The sequence below is a fragment of the Phaseolus vulgaris genome, chromosome 11, assembly GCF_000499845.2.
Source record: "Phaseolus vulgaris cultivar G19833 chromosome 11, P. vulgaris v2.0, whole genome shotgun sequence".
Lineage (NCBI taxonomy): Eukaryota > Viridiplantae > Streptophyta > Magnoliopsida > Fabales > Fabaceae > Phaseolus > Phaseolus vulgaris.
This window is the reverse complement of record NC_023749.2, coordinates 48575179-48595025: the sequence shown is the minus strand read 5'-3', so window position 1 is coordinate 48595025 and position 19847 is coordinate 48575179. Positions and strand designations below refer to the sequence as shown.

Sequence of the window (19847 nt, the reverse complement as noted above, 5' to 3'; positions counted from 1 at the left end):
ATCAACAATGGGGTACAAAATTCATGGTCCAGTTTGGATTACATGTCATTTTATGAGAATTCTTTATTCCCATATCAGGGAATATCTTATTGTGATTGTGTAAGTTAATATTATTGATGTTTTATGTGAAATTTGTTGGTGTTTGTTAGAATGGTGATGTTGAGTGTGACTTTAAACTTTGCAACGTTTTGTAGGTGTTTGTCCCAACCGTGTTCAAGGAACACTGGTGGCTGTACGCACTCAATTGTCGAACCAGGCAATTGCATGTATTGGACTCCATTGGTCATGGAATTCAAGATCGATTCAAGATTGATAAAGCAATGGTAAATACCTGGATGTTGTTGAATACTTATGAATATATTTGGTTTGGATTTCTTTATCATTGTTGTTAAATTGCATGATGTAGGTTGATCGTCTACAATACCTTTTTGAAATTCTTGACGAATTTTCTGGAAAGAGTGGTGCTCAAATTTCATTGGTAAAAGAAAATGTTCCCCTACAACCGAATAGGTTAGTATTGACAGTAATATTCATATTTATTTTGATTTGATATTTTCTCTAATTTGGTTTGGAGTTAATATTTTGAATTCTTCTTTAGGGTTAAATTTATTTTGGTTGTATGCAGTTATGACTGTGGTATTTTAGTTGTGAAATATATGGAGTTGTGGGATGGTTCACAACATTTGGAAGGGAATACCTTTCCCAATTACACCACGGTAAGAGTTATTTTGATTACTTAACACATTTTATTTATAGTTTGGTGATTGCAAACTGATTCCATGATATATTATTTAGAAGGAGCTCCTACGCTTTCGTCAAGAGATGCTAACTTCATGGGTGCTGCATGAGTCTAACGTTCAACGAAAAGCCGTATTGACAGATTTGGAAGTAGATTGCCCTTGATTTTTATTGGACACTTTCAATTGTAACAAAAAAAAAGTGTTAGTTATTCTGAGTTGATGTGAACAATGTAGATACTTTTATTTAATGAATGGAGGCATTCTCAATTTCATTTAAGTTATTTAATTTAAGAATTTTTTTTATATCATATTTTGGGCAGAAAGTTGTCACTAGAGCACATGAATGTGAAGGTCTTTGTTAATAAATTAATTGGAACCCTTATAGTGTAAGAGGGACCCTTGTGTTAAAAAGTGGGGACCCAAAATAACTTTGTGCATGGTCATTATTTTCAAATATTTTTTTGGATTTCTGTAAATGGAAGTGAATGTTGTGTGTAAGTGAGACATAGTTGCAGTGTATGGATGTTAATTGGGTGGGTTTTACCATGATGTGGTGGTCATAGAAACCCTTATACTGTAAGTGGGGACCCATGAATTACTTTATGCTTGGTCATTGTTTTCAAATATTTTTTTGGATTCCTGTAAATGGAAGTGAATGTTGTGTGTAAGTGAGACATAGTTGCAGTGTATGGATGTTAATTGGGTGGATTTTACCATGATGTGGTGGCCATAGAAACACTTATACTGTAAGTGGGGACCCATGTGTTAATAAGTGGGGACCCATGAATTACTTTCTGCATGGTTATGGTTTTCATGTTGCTTTTTCTCACTGCAATTGCATGCATGCAGGGGAGGGGATTACAATAATTTTATCACCAACCTAATTGTCATTCAATTTAACGAAATTCAATGCAACAAATTTAAAATGATTGTATTTTGAAGACATCATGGTTATCATTTTGTTCAATACCCAAGGTACAACCAAATGGTGCAAGAATGGTTTTTATATAACCATCTATTGAAATAAAGAAGACATGAAATTGATTTGTAACTTAACATTGCAGTACAACAAATATTATCAATACATATAGGAATTTATCCCATGTACGATGTTCAAATAGTGAGGAGTTGTGATGCACCAAAAATGATAAAGGTTCTCTTCTATGTCATATAAAACACTTCCTTGTGTGCAAAATGTTTTGTGGATCCTTCATTACAACCTGCAACCAAATAATGAATTTAACTTACATGAACAAATTGATATCTATAGAACATTTGTTGGGTTTAAGGTCACAAACCTAAACAACTCTGATGCATTTGATTCTTGAGATATTGGTAAATTAGTTTGGACTGAGTTCAACAATGAAAGAAAGCCAACAGACCCCGTACTTGACACCTACACTTTATTTCGTAGTAATTAAACAAAACAAGAAGTTCCAAACGTGAAAAATAGTGAAAAAGTACAACAACAAATACAATAGACACGTACCCCTGCAATTGCATTAGTCATCCCATTGAATGTATTCATGTTCCCTTCAGTTTGATCAGGCAGATTTGCTTGAACACCTCCCACATAACTTCCTTCCTCATTTCCCTAAGGCATTTAGTTTTGAATTAGATATAATATTTACATTTGACATATCAAAGTAAACAAAATAATGAAAAGGTAATGAAAAGAAATAGTTTTACTAATCGTAGTTGGCTGACTAGGAAGTTGACGTCTAGTACATGTATTTTTTCTTCTCGGAGCCTTTTCACACCTGGATTTTTGTCGTGTTGATCGCGGCCGACCCTTTCTTTTCACAAGTATAGGACTACGGATATCACCGTTGATGTTGATTGTTGTGGTAGGAGTACTTGGTGTTGGTTGTTCAGGACCTCCACAAATGTTATGTTTTGTCCTATCTTGATCATGTCTTCGTTGACCATATTCCAACACAAATTTGTCAAGTTGTTTATGCAAGATTTCTGTTGTATTAATTTCCCCGCTGGCATGTTCAGCTATGTCATAAAACTTCTTGCACAATCCATCATACCTTTGAACTTGTGGATCCTTGTCTTTTGTGCCAAAGGATGATCTTATGTACGTGTGCTTTCGCCTTAGATTTTTACTCCACCTTTCCAATACATACTTTTTTGGGACTTTTGTCACTTTTTCTTGAGCAATGACAACAAGGCAGTGCCGACACAAAATTCCCCTAAATTCAAATAACAAGCAAGTGCAACATACATGTAGTTGTTCACGGTCAAAAAGAACTACTACATTGCGGTGTTCAGATTTACCATTTTGGAAAGACTCCTCTACAACAGTGAAACGACATGCATGACGCTCAATATAGGCATTAGTAACAGCACAATTCATTTTTCCTCTAAACTCCCCTTGCACCTCATTCAATTTTGCATGTCTATATTCCGATTGGAACTGTCTTTCAATGCCTGATTGAGATGTGCAGGGAATTATGGTGTTAAGAGAAGCAAAATCCGCTTCACACTCTAATTCGGCCTTATGTTGCAAAGCGTTCTCATACTGTTGCACAAATTGTTGGACACTTGTGCTTGAATTAATGTACCCGTCAAAAAAAGCATTCATGCTTTCACTCCTTTGCGTTGTTGACATTTTGACCCAAAAAAAATGATTTTAGATAACAACGAACCCAACGATGTCGTTCTTCAAATAATGTACTAAGCCAATCGTTTGTACTTAAGTTAAACGTATTTATCAAATTTGCCCACGAAGACAAGAAATCATTAACACTTGTGGACTCATAGACTACTGTCTTCATTCCACGTTTCATTTCCTTGTACTGACTATATCCTTGAAGTTTTTCTGGTATTTTTTTCATAATGTGCCAAAGACACCACCTATGACGTGCATTTGGGAACACAACTTCAACTGCAATTTTCATTGCTCTGCATTGATCGGTCACAATGCCTACAGGGGTCTGTTTGACATGCAACGTAACCAACTTTGAAAAAGCCACACAAAAGCATCAGTGTCCTCAGAAGATAGGAGTCCACATCCCAACAATATTGATTGACCGTGATGATTTACACCAACAAAAGGTGCAAACGACATATCATACTTATTTGTTAAGTATGTGGTATCAAAACATAAAATGTCTCCAAAATTATCCCATGATGCCCTGCTTTTAGCATCAGCCCAAAATACATGTCGTATGCGGTTATCATCGCCCAAATGAATGTCAAAATAAAATTGTGGATTCAATTCCCTCATGCGACAGAAATGATTTAAGAGAGCTTTTCCATCACCTTCCTTCCCCAATGCTTTCCTACTTTGGGCAACATAATTACGCACATCTCGTTCAACAAAGTCAAGATTCTCGTAACCACCAGCAACAGACACAAAAGACCTAAAAGTCTTATTTATACGAACCCCAACATCGTCTTTAATATCCAACACTCTTTTTGTCTACAAAGATATTTTCCTATTACCGTGAAACAATCTAGAATTCGTCGGGCTCAATTGATGTGAGTGTTCCTCGTGTACCGACATAATATACCACTTGTCTTCTTTTATTCCAACAGTTATACGAGCCGAACATTCAACCGTCTGAGTAGGGTGAGTGCTTAATTCTGGTGGAATCGCAGACATATAATTTCTCGCCCTAGCACATACCAAGATGAAGTACCTTAATTCCTTGTCAGGTCCTTTTTTCGAACTTCGAGTTCTAATTGCAAAACCCTTTTTAATGCCATATTGTCGGTAATAACTTTTCACGGCATCTGCAGTGTCAAAACACATTCCAACTGTAGGAGCTGATTCATCAACTACATTTGGAACAGACTCATCAATATTGATCTGGGAATCTGTATCAGGAAGTATATTTGCCACATAATCATTCCCAGCTAAATGATTCGAATGCTGAGATTCTTCAAAGAACGGAATGTCATCAAGTGACAAATCTGCCATTACCTTAAACCTGTTGTGTGTACAATGCTTAGCTTAACTCACATTGACAAAAAACATGAATGCATATGTATACAATTTTCTTTATATAACTTAACTTAAACATTTCAAACAATGAACAAAATAAATCTACTACATTATTAAACAACTATGACTAGTTTTATGCATTATTTAACAATTTGCACAAAGTTACAAATAAGCTATGTATTGAATGCAAGAGTACCTTCACCAATAGAACCTTCAATGGTTATCTGCTAACTTGAATGTGTAGTTAATGCAATGAAGAACAATGAAGAAGAACTGTTGCTATCAATGAATGCTGACAGTGTTGGACGTTATCTGCTCTTGAATTTGTAGTTAATGCAAAGAAGAACAATGAAGAAGAACTGTTGCTATCAATGAATGCTGACAGTGTTGGATGTTATCTACTCTTGAATTTGTAGTTAATGCAATGAAGAACAATGAAGAAGAACTATTGCTATCAATGAATGCTGATAGTGTTGGACGTCATCTGCTCTTGAATTTGTAGTTAATGCAATGAAGAACAATGAAAAAGAACTGTTGCTATCAATGAATGCTGACAGTGCTGGACGGGGTGCTGGACGTGGTGATGGACGGGGTGTTGGACTTTGAGGAAGGGCACACACTTTCTCTTTAATGTGTGAATGGAAAAATCAGCATTTGTAGCATTAAGGAATGAACCCCACCTGCAAAAAAGTAAAGTTAAAGTTGGAGCAAAACTATCCTTCCACGTAACATTCATGGCAAATTCAGCATTTATTGCCATTTTAAGAAGAGTACCGTACTGCACCTCACCTTAAAAAGATATTTTAAATAAAATTATTGTTGCATTTATGCTATGTTATTAATTAGACAAGACATTTGCTTTTTCACACAAGTCCCTTTTCCTTGCTTGAAACGTCAACATGTGCCCAATGTTCATCTTTATATGGCACCTCACCTAAACTGCACCACACGTAAACTGCACCTCACCTTAAAAAATATTTAAAAAAACAAATTATTCTTGCATTTATGATATGTTATTAATTAGACAATACATTTGCTTTTTCACAGAAATCTCTTTTCCTTGCTTCAAACGTCAACATGTGCCCAACGTTCATCTTTATATGGCACCTCACCTAAACTGCACCACACCTAAACTGCACCTCACCTTAAAAAATATTTTAAAAAAACAAATTATTCTTGCATTTATGATATGTTATTAATTAGACAATACATTTGCTTTTTCATCCCTTTTCCTTCCTTCAATAACATGTGCCCAATGTTCATCTATATATGGCATGCGATAGGATGAATTTGTTGAACTATACATCCATTCCAAATGGAGTCATGGGAAGGGCTTGATATCGACGACAATGACATTGGTAGTTATGTACGACGTTGCAACTCTACTACCAATGTCATTCCGGGACCAGCTGGTAATGTGCAAGCCATGATTCTTAATCGGAACTCTGAGCAGCCAGTAAACACTCAAGAACTTATAAACCGTATAGGTCAACAAACTTATGACCGTGATTTTACATCCAACCAATGGAAATGGGCAGAAAAATTCCTTCAATTCCAAGGTAATACTCAATCACATTTTTTAGAATGGAACAACAAAAGTTTATGTCTAATGATGTTTTCATTTTATTGCGAAGGAGAAATTGAAGGACGTGGTTCTGAACAGAGATCATTCTTGGGAAGTTTGAAAGAATTAGATGTTTTCCCACTCTTAAGTTGTCTAATCAAATCATGCAAGCACACTGGTCTAGGAGACGTGTTAATAACAATTAAGGTAATATACCTATTATGTAGTCTTTCTTACATTTTGCAGAAGAAGTTGTATATTAAATTTCTTGCTTTACAGGATCCGACGGGGACTGCAAGTGCAAGTGTTCATGGGAAGGTTTTAAAGAATGAAGAATTTGGTTCTCTAATTGAAGTTGGCTCTGTCTTAGTCTTAAAGAATGTATTAACGCACGAAAAACAAACTTTTCTTTTACAATTCCATATGTCATGTCATTCATACAAGTATTTTTGTGTGTTTTTTAGGTGGGCATTTTCACTCCAAATCGAAGGAACTTCTACCTTAATATCACTTTTAACAACATTGTCAAGGTATGTAGTCAAACAACATAAATGTAATACAACTGTATAGGTTAAAATAATAATCGTCTTCTTTACATTACATTACATGCTTGAAATTAAATTGTCATTCATGTAGGTTTTCAATTCTGACATATGTCCACCCACTAACGACTTAGTTCGTGCTTGTCATCCAGTAGTAAGACTTCCACCCACGACTCTAGGTACAATACAAGAAATGAACAACACTTTAAAAACTATAATGAAAGTTGCCCATGTATATTGTCTAACATTTGACTTCCTCATCAATTTTCAGATGCAGAAAAGATGGAGTTATTATTCAAGGCCATCAAAAAATAAGGAATTAGACAATCTTGAATATTATGTAGCTCGAACTTGTATGTGACGTCAAATAATGTTAAATGACGATTATTAACATCTCAGTTTTTTTGGTGTTTTAATGTAAGTAGGGACCCCTTTCATTTGAATTGGGGACCTATGTTGTACTTTTTGCACAGTAATTTAATCCTGCAACTGGGTGATTAGTTTTGGATTTTTTGTCTGCAAAGAGGGTTGAGATGGGAGTCCAGGGACCTCATTGGAGGTTCAGGTCATTCATTGGTAAAAGACTACCTCAAATTCTGGTGTTTTAATGTAAGTGGGGACCCCTTTGATTTTAACTAGGGACCTATGTTGTACTTTTTGCACAGTCACTTAATCCTGCAACTGAGTGATTAGTTTTGGATTTTTTGGCTGCAAAGAGGGTTGAGATGGGAGTCCAGGGACCTCATTGGAGGTTCAGGCCATTCATTGGTGAAAGACTACCTCAAATTCTGGTGTTTTGATGTAAGTGGGGACCCCTTTTATTTTAACTGGGGACCTATGTTGTACTTTTTGCACAGTCACTTAATCCTGCAATTGAGTGATTAGTTTTGGATTTTTTGCTGCAAAGAGGGTTGAGATAGGAGTCCAGGGACCTCATTGGAGGTTCAGGCCATTCATTGGTGAAAGACTACCTCAAATTCTGGTGTTTTGATGTAAGTGGGGACCCCTTTTATTTTAACTGGACTGTATAATACTCTTTTGTTGCAAAGTTATAACCATGTTCACAACAGCCAAACGCTTTGACCTGCAATTATGCCTAAACACCTGTATATCAAAATCAAATACAAATACACTATAATAATTAAAATTAAAGATAAATAAATGTAATTGTCATGTCTACTTAAAAACAAAAAACATCATTTCAAAGAAACCTTAGCTTGACCCTCAGGATGACGATCAATCGTAAGAACCTCCTCATCTGAACATCCGCTAATTGACATTATATCCTCAAACAATTTTGTGAATGTTTCCTGTTGAGAACGAAACCAACATACACTCTTATAACATCAGTATGCTTATGCTTCAATAATAGAACATTCAGTAAATTTAGAGCAACATGAATTGTTGTGCAGTTTTATTAATACCTCAATTCTTAAATATATTTGCATTTCTATTAATAAATAAGTTTTTTATTCTACATGCAGATTTGGGTCTATGCAAACAGTTTTGAATATTTTTTGGTGGCAGTGGTGGTCCTTCAAAGAAAGGCCCATGAGGATTGGGCAGTGAAGCATGATTACAGTGTCTAATAATACAAGGCTTTTGAAATCATAGGGATTAAATTGCTCAACCTAAATAATCTCAAGGACTACCAACAGCTTACTCGTACTTATTTCAGTTGTGGTCTTATACTATATTTTTATCTTGCTGGGTAAATATGACGTTGTTCATATTCTCTCACTTTTGATATTTTTGTCAATAATGTAAAATAGACACAGTTGAAGTCCCAGTGTTAAAAAAATTAAAACAATAATATAAAGCTATATATATATGATACCCCAAACCTATTTAATCTTCGTTGATTTAAAATTAACAAAAAATAATTTGTGTGAATGTTTCCTGTTCAGAACCAAACCAACATACACTTCTAATAAAGTTTTCTCCATACAAAGGGGAATCATATCTCTATTTGAATCTCACTAGTAAGAAATTATTTGAAAAAGATTGTCTGGAGGACATTACATAATGCATGTAATCAATTTTAAATATTGGAAGAAGAGTTAAGGATCAGAATTACTATAAACTACAATTTAATTCCAAGCAATTACTAAGCAGTATGATCACAAAAGTGGCATCAATTGGCACTTCTCTTCAGCTCATCAAATAGGGCAACATACATTTACAAATGGGAGCAATCAGATTTTCAATTAACCAAGCCTTTTCCATCACCAGGTGGCGGCACATCATTAGCAACTACAAAGGGATTTAGAGAGAACATAAAACAATATTGTCCCACAATTTCATCAATAACTAACATAAAAGAATATTGTCCTATAGTTGTTTGTTACATTAGTGTCTCACACACCCATCCATTGCAAATTTAGGAACCAAATAGCAATTTCAACATAGTTGCAAATTTTAAAACTAAATAACTATTTCAACACATTTACAATTTAAGAACCAAAGAACAGAATAATTTAAAACTAATTTAAAAAGGTACATGGTGGAATCTTCACTCTAACAGGAAGGCTTGTAACATCAATGACGTAAGGCTTTTCAAGACACCAATAACTAAATTGGGGCAACAAAGGTTTAATGATATTTTCAAATATTTTTCACAACGAATGTAGAATGCAAATGAGTCAAATGTAGACCAAATTTACTCAACTAACTAAACTCCCAAGAAATTAGATGAAAATAAAATAACATTTTAACCAAAATTGATTCTACTAACCTCTTTTTCATCTTTGGTCGGATCCAATATAATACAATAACTATCGGTTACAGAACGACATATTGGCACCAAACAGACAAGGATGACAATTAATTACTATTAATAGAATTAAAATGTAGAAATAAACCAAGAGACAAACTAACTAGTGTAGATTACCAGGAACATGCTTTGACGAATTCCTGTCTCTATAGGTGCATCACATGCTGCATAAACTGTACATGGAAGAAGCTATATGTTAAGTTAAGTTAAGAAAAATAAGCAAAAATCCAGAAGCATATATTTTAAATATTAAGTTAGGATAGGATTAGGTTTTAGAAGCAAGCCTGGTTAGCCAACAAGAACTCATTGGCTTGAGATGCAGCTGCAGCTTCAGACACCAACGCCTTTATGACCAAAGTCTTAACCTCCCGGGGTTTGTAAGAAAAACCCTCTCTCGCATACGAGTTAACCAACACTGCAGTTCCCTCCTTCACCAATTGCTAGGAAACCCTAAAAAGTCAAATCCAAACCAATACAATGGTCATTCAACATATAGAAAATCAAAACACCAATAAACCCCAGTGTCCAACACTCCAAAAGCCCAACATCCAACAAATAAACGAAATCGAAAAACACTAAGTCCTAAAAAATCAAAACGAAACCAATGAAAACTTGGCGAAAAATTATATGAAAATAGATGCCAAGTCAAAGAGCTCACCGGAATCAGAATCACAGACGTTACTGGAATCAGAATCGCACACGTTACCAGAATCGGAATCGCAATTTCAAAAATATCCAAACAAAAACGAAATCCAATGTAATGCGGTACCGATATCGCACTACAAATCGTGCTGATCGTAGACTTCACCGGAATCGGAATGAGAATCGCTACCACTCCAAATCGCACTGAGAAAATGGGGCTGATTTTGCCTTTCTAAAACCTAATCTTTTACTACAGAACCCTAAATTTTAAAATTTTGCCACCTCAACAATACTGGCCCCACATAATACTTTATTATATTTTCATCCACATCAGCAGGTGTAATATGGCGCAAACACTTAATTGGGGTGTCAAATTATCGGTTCTCAAGAATACACTTTTATAACACAAGTGTCATCAATTAAAATATACATTAAATAATATTATAAATATTATTTAAATATTCAAATAACATAAATTCCTTTAGTAACTTAACTTTTTTTTTTGTGGGATCAACAATCCATCATATAATTATCTTCTTTACTTCAATAATTGCAATAAAGTATACTGCTTTTTTTCTTCTCTCTTGACTTGTGCTGGCAGGCCATTCAATTGGTGCAGAATTCCAAAGCCAAAGTTGGAGTGTTAAGCTCTGAAGCTTGTAATTAATAAGATTTGGAATGACCCTCCTTCACATGTTGTGAGTATATGCTTCTGACAGATTCAATGTGTCTGGGTTTAATTTCAGAACTTAGTTTTATGTTGCTATACATTTCTTTTTCTGTATCAGAAAGAATAACTCTCAGCTAATCACTTGGTAAACCATCATGCAGCTTATTATTTCCATGTTTCAAGCATGCTATGAGGCATAAGCTACAGAAGCTGCTTGCTTTCATGTGCTTGTGCTTGTGGTGGAGTACTTGTATTCATGTTGAAGCAGCAAATGACAGTTTAAATCCTGGTGATACACTGAACTCAGATACAGGAACATTATGTTCAAAAAAGAGCAAATATTGTCTAGATCTTCCTTCGTCGAATGTTGATGACAACCAATATCTGGTTGTATCCACTGTAAATAAAAATATTGTAGTTTGGACAAGTGATGTAAACCAACCTGTTCACGGAGATTCTGCAGTTCTGTCACTTAACCGCTCAGGTGTGCTGAAAATTGAATCTGAACGTGGGAAGCCAATAATCCTGTATTCTCCACCTCAACCTATCAACAACACTAAGGCCACCTTGTTGGACACAGGCAATTTTGTACTTCAACAACTTCACCCCAATGGGACAAACACTCTCTTGTGGCAGAGTTTTGATTATCCCATTGACACTTTGATCCCCACCATGAAGTTAGGTGTTAATCACAAAACAGGCCATCATTGGTTACTGGTTTCATCTTTGGCCAACACACTTGGCACTCCCGGTGCCTTTAGCCTTGAATGGAAACCTGTGGGACAAGAATTGATCATAAGGAGACGGGGAAAAGTTTGCTGGAAAAGTGGGAAACTGAGGAACAATAGATTTGAGCACATTCCAGAGGATGCACAACGCAGGTTGAATTATACCATTGTGTCTAATGGGGATGAAAACTCCTTCTCTTTCATAACTACAAATGAAGAGCCTGACATAATGTGGATTTTCTCAGAAACTGGGCAGATATCTGATGGTAAAGGATATGTTGCAAGGGCTGATTTGTGTTATGGATATAACACAGATGGAGGGTGCCAAAGATGGCAGGATATACCCAAGTGTAGGAATCCTGGTGATGTGTTCCAGAAAAAGACTGGTTACTTCAATTATCAGAATACAAGCATTGAAGGAAATATAAGTTATGGTTACAGTGATTGTGAGGCCAATTGCTGGAGCAATTGTAATTGCACTGCATTCAGAGAAATGTATTCTAATGGAACTGGATGCATATTCTTTCACTGGATTTCCGCGGATAATTATACTTTTGATAGTACTGGTGAAAACTTTTACTTGCTGGTGAACATGTTAACTAATCATAAGGGTAAGTCTACTTAATTGTTCGATTAATTTCTTTAGTTTATACAACTGTGTACTATATGTACAATTTTCATAATTTTCTAATTCAATTAGGTTTTTTATACCTTAGTCACATACCGTCAGGATTGTGTATGGCCTAACAGAAACCAATGATTCCTTTGGTTGTTGAAAAATGGTTATTTATGAAAACATTCTATACAGGTACAAGAAAGTGGATATGGATAGGTGCAGTAGCAGCAACTGCTCTACTTGCAATTTGCCTATTCACTATTTGCCTAGCCTTAAAGAAACGAAAATTCGTGTTTCAAGGTAGTTACCTACTTCAAAATCAATGTAGTACATCACTAAACACAATCTTTTGATAATTTATCTATGCTTTAATCTTTCTGATACTCATCAAACAGAGAAGAAAAGGCAAAGGATGGTGATGAAGATGGTACATTTGGCAACTTGTAGTCGGTCATCTGCAATGGAAGATTTTGAAGTTGATTTAAAAAAAGGAAATGGCCTAAAATTGTTTAATTATACATCAGTTATGGCAGCAACAAATGGATTTTCACCTGAGAATAAGTTAGGACAAGGAGGCTTTGGACCCGTTTATAAGGTGACTTGAAACCAATGAAGTTATGCATTTACAAGTTTGTGTCAATTAGAGTACTCAATATTTGTTACTTTACTGTAATTTTAGGGAATTCTTCCAACCGGCCAAGAGATTGCTGTAAAAAGACTTTCAAAAACATCTGGACAAGGAATTGTGGAGTTTAAGAATGAACTAACACTAATATGTGAACTTCAGCATATGAATCTTGTGCAACTACTTGGTTGTTGCATTGACGAAGAAGAGAGGATTCTAATTTATGAGTATATGTCAAATAAAAGTTTGGATTTCTATCTATTCGGTGAGTGATATGCAAAAGTACAGTTAATTATGTGTTCTTTTGAAAACAAAATATCGTTTTCATTATTATGTATCAATTAGAATACATATATAGGGAAGCTTCTAGTTTTCTTAACTATATATGGTTTTTAAACTGAATATTTCTTACTATAATTGAGGACACTCAACAATCACACTGTAAAAGTTGTTTTTGTTTGACTCAAATACTAACCATCACTATATATATATTGACATTTGGAAGATTGTACAAGAGGCAAATTACTAGATTGGAAGAAGCGGTTCAAAATAATAGAAGGAATTTCCCAAGGATTACTTTATCTTCATAAGTACTCAAGACTCAAAATCATCCATAGGGACTTGAAAGGTAGCAATATTCTTTTAGATGAAAATATGAATCCAAAAATATCAGATTTTGGGATGGCAAGAATATTCACACAAGAATCTGTCTCAAATACCAATAGAATTGTTGGGACACAGTGAGTTTAATAAACTCTCTTTCGTTCCCTTTTCCATGAATAGATAAAAATTATTTCACCGTGTTACAAATTAGTTTTTCTTGCAGTGGTTACATGTCTCCAGAATATATGATGGAAGGAGTTTTCTCTACAAAGTCTGACGTTTATAGTTTTGGAGTGTTGCTACTTGAAATTGTTAGTGGAAGAAGAAGCCTTGGTTGTTATGGTGTTGATCGGCCATTAAATCTGATAGGACATGTATGTAAAATTAGTCATACTAAGTTACTTTATTGTTTTCTTATTGTTCCCTCTGTCTAATTTGACTAAAATATTCACAGACATGGGAGTTATGGAAAGATGGTGCATCTTTAGAGTTAGTGGATCCATCAATAAACAAGTCATTTGATCCTGAAGAAGTGCAAAGATGCATTCATATTGGTCTCTTGTGTGTACAACATTATGCAGATGATCGACCAACCATGTCTGACATTGTATCAATGTTGACAAACAAAAGTGCAATAGTTTCCTTACCTGAAAGACCAGCATTCTATGTTGGAAGAAAGATCATTCATGATGAATTATCTTCAAAGGGGTTCTGTACTGATTCTACAATAGAGATCGCAGCATCAACTGTAGAAATTACATCATCTACAATAGACATGACTGATTCCTAAGAAATAGAATCAAGGTGAATAATTTACTTAATAGTTGAAATATAAATACAGTGAACTTTTAATCTTGTTTGAAGTGTTAGATAATGGTAGATATGATATAATTTGTGTTGTTTTATGATTTAGCTAAAGCTCTATTTAAGTTTCTGAATAAACACTTTTAAGAAAACAATCAGAAGAAAAATTATAATTTATGTTGCGATGTATCTTTCAATCTAGTAATTTGCTTCTTGTACAGTCCAAGAGAACCAAACAAATTCTAAAAATTTATGTATATTCTAACTTCTGATTTTATAGTATGTTTGGTTCCTCTTCAAATAAGATTTTATGTTGGGACTTTATATTTTTACTAAGTGCAGTAAAACTTGGTTGATATTCTTAATTTATGTAACAAAAATTGCATTCATAAACAACATACATTATTTAGCAACTTCACTTAGAGCTATACTGCAATTAGTATGAAAAAAATAGTAAAAAGTAAAAGCTTAAGAAGAGATAAGAGAGGGAGGCATGTTATGAAATTTTCATTCCAGTGTAATAATGTACACTGATCTTTTTTTTCTTTTTTTTCTTGACACGTGCAAACACAAGCCATGCATGTTACCTGCAGAACTCCAAACCTGAAGTTGAAGCTTGAAATAAGATTGAGGATGGCTTTCTTTCATGTTTTCTGAGTTTGGTTTTAATTTCAGAGCATTAATTTAGCTTTATTTTTCTGGTGTACCAAAATTTAAAACATGGTGATACTTATTTTTATGTACATGTTGTTGTAGAGGGGTACTTATATTCACGTTAAAGTAGAATGATAGTTTAATGCGTGGAGATAAATTGATTTACGCAGAAACAAAAACATTGTTCTGAAAAGAAAAATCTTATCTAAATTTTGGTCGATCGATTTCTGGTGATGAGAACACTTGGTTTTATGCATTACAAATAAGATATTGCATTGCATCTTGGAGCAGTGAAAGAAACCAACTTGTTGAGCAGAATTCTGCAGATTCTATCACCAGATCTCTATTGAGGTGTTGAAAATAGAGTTTTAGGAAGTTATGGAAATGAAAGGTGGTGGTTATGGGTTGTCTTTGAATTTTTTGGAGGTTTCTTTGTGGGGCTTTGTTGCAAACCTTTTAAGGAAGTGCTGGAACAAGGCTTCATAAATTTGACAGGTATTTTTTATGGTTAAAAGGTTTAAGGTTGTGACTTGTAGTTGGGAGAAGGAGGGTGAGGTTTCTTGATTTTCTTGGAGAAACACAAGAGTGTGACTGGGATTGTGGGGGTGTGGCCGAGTTGATGCTTTTGATTTTTTGTGATTCTTTTCGGGTTTAGGAGGTCGAAGATGTATATGGAAGCTTAGAAAGAACACAAATAACATGAAAAAAAATGGAATAGAAAAAGATAATGGAAGATAGTGAATATGAAAAAGTAAATGGAATAGGAGTAAGTTAGGATGGTGATTACCTTAGGAAGGGTAATACCCAAAGATGGATGGCTAAGACTCTTAGAGGAGCTCTTGAAACTCTTCTTGGTGATGCAAGAATGCAAGAGAATGAGAGGCTAGTTAGGAACACTCAACTAAACAAGCACACTCTCACAAAAGACTTTCAAAGCTCAAATTGATTTCTACGTCAAAGGTGTGGGACTAAAAAGGAATGTGAAACTTCTCTTAACACATAAATGCATTTATGGTCTTTTATTCTAACCTAGAATATCTTATTCTAGATTAGAATAACATATTATAACATTCAAACAAGTTATTCTAACATATGCCTCTTCTCAAGCTATTGTTTTCATGTGGGAGACTTTCTTCTATATTTATTACATGTTTATATTCTTTAATTTGTCTTCTTGAGTTGTCTTCTCCAATTTCTTCTTTTATTCAATACTTCATTTTCTAGTTCTCAAAATAAAGCTTTGTTTGTATCCTAGAGCTTTCATCTTTCTCTTAACTAACAAAATAATGCCTTTAGATTTTGTATAGATCATTGATAGTTAAACAAATTTACCATCAGGAATAAATATCATTAGTGCAGAAAACAACATTAACGACGATTAAAAAAAGCATTTAAAGAAGGTTCAAAAACCGTCGTTAATTTAGGTGTAGTTATAAATCAAGAATTTATAACGATGGTTCTAGAACCATCGTTAATTCAACAAATAATAAATAAAATAAAAAATAAAATTCTAGCGCAAAAACAGAGGGAGGAACTCCAGTGAGGGGCGGCGGGACACGGAGGTCGCGATCAGGGCGGTGTCACGCAAAGCTGAAGCGCGAAGCTAGCACATTTTCGGTACGGTGCGACTGGGGTTGAGGGTGAAGGTTAGGGTGTCACGTGAGTTGATGCTTTTATGATACAATGCAGCTGAGGCAGGGTCACGCAGTTAGAGTAATGGAGGTTGCGGTGTCGCGCAGTTGGAGTAATGGAGGTTGTGGTGTCACGCGGTTGGAGTAATAGAGGTTGCGGGACAGTGAGTTGCACGATGGCGGTTTCGTGGTGTGGTGGAGGTCGCGGCTGGAGTGTGGTGGCAGAGAGATGAGTGTGTAAGAGTTAGAGTGAGAGAAGTGATATTGAGAAGAATGAGCGTGGGACAAAATAGGAAAGGGAGATGCGGCCAAGTACTCTTTCAACTTGGTGAAGGCTTCCTTGCATTCTTTGGTCCAAAAAAAACGATTGTTCTTCATGAGGCATTGGAAATAAGGATACCCCTTATCGCCACTGGCTGATAGGAAATGAGACAGAGCGGTCATGCGCCTAGTTAACTATTGGACCTCTTTGACATTGGTCGGGCGTTTCATTCCTATGATTGCAGCACATTTGTCGAGGTTTGGCTCTATGCCCCTTTCAGTTAACAAGAAACCAAAGAACCTCCCTACTACTATCCTAAACACACACTTTTATGGACAAAGCTTCAAATTGTACTTTGCTATTGTTGCAAATAGCTCTTCCAGGTCGGCAATGTTCTGGTCTTTCTGTTTTGATGTGACGACCATGTCGTCTACATATGCTTGTATGTTCTGCCTAAGCATTGGGGCGAGGATTCGATCCATCATCCTTTTATAGGTGGCACCAGCGTTCTTAAAGCCAAAGGGCATGACCTTGTAGCAATAGATGACGATCCCGGCTATAAAGGTTGTCTTACTCTCATCCCTCGGGTACATACGAATTTGATTGTACCCTGAGAACGCATCCAAAAAGCTTAACAACCGACAACCTGAGGCGTTTTTCACCAAGGAATCTATGCTCGGTAGCGGGTACAAATCCTTGGGACAAGCCTTGTTCAGGTTAGTGAAGTTGACACACATCCTCCACTTTCCGATGGCCTTCTTTACCAACACAACATTTTCCTGCTACTCAGGGTATTGGATTTACCTTATGTGGTCAGCATTCAAAAGCTTATGAGCCTATTCTCGGATGACGAGGCACTTATCCTCGTTAAACTTTCTCCTCCTCTGGACCACGGTTTTAACCCTTTCATCCATGGTAAGTCGATGGCATAGAAAGTCTGGGTCTATCCCAGGCATCTTCGCGGATGACCATGCGAAAGCATTCATGTGCTCAGATATCACCTCGGCTATCTTATCTTCTAATTCTTTGCATAACGAGGTGTCAAGCTTAAACTTCTTCCCCTTGATTTCCCTTTCCTGAACCTCTCCAACAGGTTCAGGTCGTCTCTCATTGATGGCATCCGCCTCTGCAATCCACTTTGGCTTTCCTGACTGGATAGCAATCGTGTAAGTTCCTTTTTTATTCTTCTAGCTACTCTTGTAGCACTTTCGTGTTGTCCTTTGATCGACCTTTATGGTGATCACTCCTCCCTTAGTAGAAAGCAACTTCATTTTCATATGGGTCGTTGAGGCTACTACGCCCAACCTGTTCAGGGAGGGTCACCCTAAAAACAAGTTGTAAGCAGAAGGCGCGTTAACAATAATGTACCTGATGTCTTGGTCGCGCTTTCATCGGAGAAGGTTGTTCTCAGCTCAACGTACCCTCGTACTTCTACTCGATCTTGCGCAAAGCCGACCAAACACCCATCGTATGGCATCAGTTGGTTAGGGGATAACTGCAAGTTGGTGAAGGTTCCCCAGAACATCAAATCAGTCGAGCTTCCTTGATCGACCAAAATCCTGTGCACCTTTCGACCTACAGTGACGACTGATATCACCACTTGGTCATCTTCATGAGGAATCACGTCCTCTAGGTCAGAACTCGTGAAACAAAGATTGGGCTCCCGAGGATGATCAGGTCTCTTCGTATCTAAGGACATCACCGCTCGTGCATAACGTTTACGTTTGGAGGCCGAGCTTCCTCCTCCGGCAAATCCTCCTGAGATGGTATTCAACTCTCCATGGATCGGTGCCTCATGTGTCTGGTCCCTGATAGCAATCTCTCCCCTTAGTTCTTCCTAGTCAACCTCGAGGTACTCCTTCAAGAAACCTTCTTTGACCAAGCTAGTCAATTGGTGACCCAAGGCTATGCATCGTTCGACATTGTGCCCAAATTCTCTATGGAACTCACACCAGGTGTCCATTCGCGATCCTAAGTTCCAACTTGTCTTCTGGGTAAACTTCAGCTTTTCCGCTACCTCTGGCTTGCTTAAGAGCTCCAAATAGATACTCGAAACTTGGGTCAAGCAGTTGACTCTTCCCTAACCCTCATCTTGGGCTCATCTTTCCTGGCTACATATGGTATGTACCTCGAGTTCGTTCTCTTCTCGGTAGAGGTTTTGTTTTCCCGCAAGGGTCAAGCTAGGTTGCCGATGAAAACCAAGTAGAGGAGGTGCTTGAGGCCCAAGCCCAAGAAGCCCAACCCATGAGCTCAACATCCTTCATGTCTCAAAGGATTACTAGAAGCAAGGCCAAGACTTTGGGAGATGAGCATCATTGGATGTCTCTTTTTGTAATTACTTTTGAGTAGTCTGTTAGTAGAACATAAAGGGAGATGTAGATATAGATATAGATATAAGGGGTGCTTATGTACAAAGACAAGTCATACCTTCCTCCATGTGACATAAAGAGTAGGTGACATGTAGTTTTAGGAGGTGCCGAAGTAGGAAAGCAAGTCACACTTCTCATGTGACTTGATTTGGTGCCGATTTTGAATAACCTTGTTTTGAATTTGTGCCTTTTCATTTCCAACCCTCTTCTACTATAAATAGAGAGGCCATGCTCATGTAAATGCAGAATTGGAATTTGAAGTATTGTTACTCTACTCGAATTGAGAGAGAATTGTGTGAGACTTGCTCTCCTTCATCTTGTCTCATCTTTTGAGTGTTTGGGAAGCTCCAAGTGGCGGCATTCATGCACTTATCTTGGATCAATCACCTCCAAGTGGCGTGTTCTTCCCCTCCATAGACTACAATCACATAAGTCTTTCTTATTCCATCTCCATGTCCATTTTCGAATCATGTTTTAGTAATTCCAATCGGTAGTTTGTGCTCTTTGCATTGTTCTTTCATTTCAATCGGTTAATCTTGTTCATCTTGTGTTTCCTTTTCATTTCTGCACTTACAACTTGATTCTATTCGGTAATTGTGATTAATTTCTTGTATTTGAATTCGGTTCCATTTTGTATGGGGTTTGTGAATCGGTTCTTGTGGAATGGCA

The 19847-nt window shown here is 36.4% G+C and overlaps 3 protein-coding genes across 4 annotated transcripts; 1 reads left to right on the top strand and 2 right to left on the bottom strand.

The window, feature by feature from the left end:
* Nucleotides 1-1953: 1953 nt before the first annotated feature.
* On the bottom strand, nucleotides 1954-3357 carry LOC137809196 (protein FAR-RED ELONGATED HYPOCOTYL 3-like). Its single transcript, XM_068610335.1, has 4 exons — nucleotides 2545-3357; nucleotides 2230-2334; nucleotides 2039-2136; nucleotides 1954-1960 (listed from the first exon to the last, which is right to left on the bottom strand). The coding sequence occupies exons 1-4, from the start codon at nucleotides 3355-3357 to the stop codon at nucleotides 1954-1956; spliced, it is 1023 nt and encodes a 340-aa protein (XP_068466436.1).
* Nucleotides 3358-10770: 7413 nt separating this feature from the next.
* Nucleotides 10771-15095, top strand: LOC137836707 (G-type lectin S-receptor-like serine/threonine-protein kinase At1g67520). 2 transcript variants are annotated; one of them, XM_068645441.1, is made up of 9 exons: nucleotides 10787-10914; nucleotides 11048-12225; nucleotides 12423-12530; nucleotides 12626-12825; nucleotides 12910-13120; nucleotides 13361-13595; nucleotides 13682-13832; nucleotides 13913-14262; nucleotides 14837-15095. In XM_068645441.1, the coding sequence occupies exons 1-8, from the start codon at nucleotides 10895-10897 to the stop codon at nucleotides 14246-14248; spliced, it is 2439 nt and encodes an 812-aa protein (XP_068501542.1). In that variant the 5' UTR covers nucleotides 10787-10894; the 3' UTR covers nucleotides 14249-14262; nucleotides 14837-15095. The 2 variants fall into 2 exon arrangements, with proteins under 2 accessions (XP_068501618.1, XP_068501542.1); XM_068645517.1 differs by lacking the exon at nucleotides 14837-15095 and having other exon boundaries at nucleotides 10771-10914; nucleotides 13913-14313.
* A 2043-nt stretch (nucleotides 15096-17138) lies between these two features.
* On the bottom strand, nucleotides 17139-18508 carry LOC137809190 (uncharacterized). The gene is made up of 3 exons (XM_068610330.1): nucleotides 18178-18508; nucleotides 17712-17956; nucleotides 17139-17591 (listed from the first exon to the last, which is right to left on the bottom strand). Exons 1-3 carry the CDS (start codon nucleotides 18506-18508, stop codon nucleotides 17139-17141), a joined length of 1029 nt encoding a protein of 342 aa, XP_068466431.1.
* Nucleotides 18509-19847: the final 1339 nt, after the last annotated feature.

Bases quoted from the DNA above. Each gene is read 5' to 3' on its own strand.
- LOC137836707 (XM_068645441.1), top strand. From the start codon at position 10,895: ATGACCCTCCTTCACATGTT. The intron at 12,226-12,422 runs GTAAGTCTACTT...CATTCTATACAG, and splicing joins CATGTTAACTAATCATAAGG to GTACAAGAAAGTGGATATGG. The intron at 12,826-12,909 runs GTGACTTGAAAC...CTGTAATTTTAG, and splicing joins GCTTTGGACCCGTTTATAAG to GGAATTCTTCCAACCGGCCA.
- LOC137809196 (XM_068610335.1), bottom strand. From the start codon at position 3,357: ATGTCAACAACGCAAAGGAGTGAAAGCATGAATGCTTTTTTTGACGGG. The intron at 2,335-2,544 runs GTGAAAAGAAAG...TAAATGCCTTAG, and splicing joins ATATCCGTAGTCCTATACTT to GGAAATGAGGAAGGAAGTTA. The intron at 2,137-2,229 runs GTACGTGTCTAT...AATAAAGTGTAG, and splicing joins TGACTAATGCAATTGCAGGG to GTGTCAAGTACGGGGTCTGT.
- LOC137809190 (XM_068610330.1), bottom strand. From the start codon at position 18,508: ATGTCCTTAGATACGAAGAGACCTGATCATCCTCGGGAGCCCAATCTT. The intron at 17,957-18,177 runs GTACATTATTGT...CTATCCAGTCAG, and splicing joins AAGCGCGACCAAGACATCAG to GAAAGCCAAAGTGGATTGCA. The intron at 17,592-17,711 runs GTTAAAACCGTG...TACCCTGAGTAG, and splicing joins GACTTACCATGGATGAAAGG to CAGGAAAATGTTGTGTTGGT.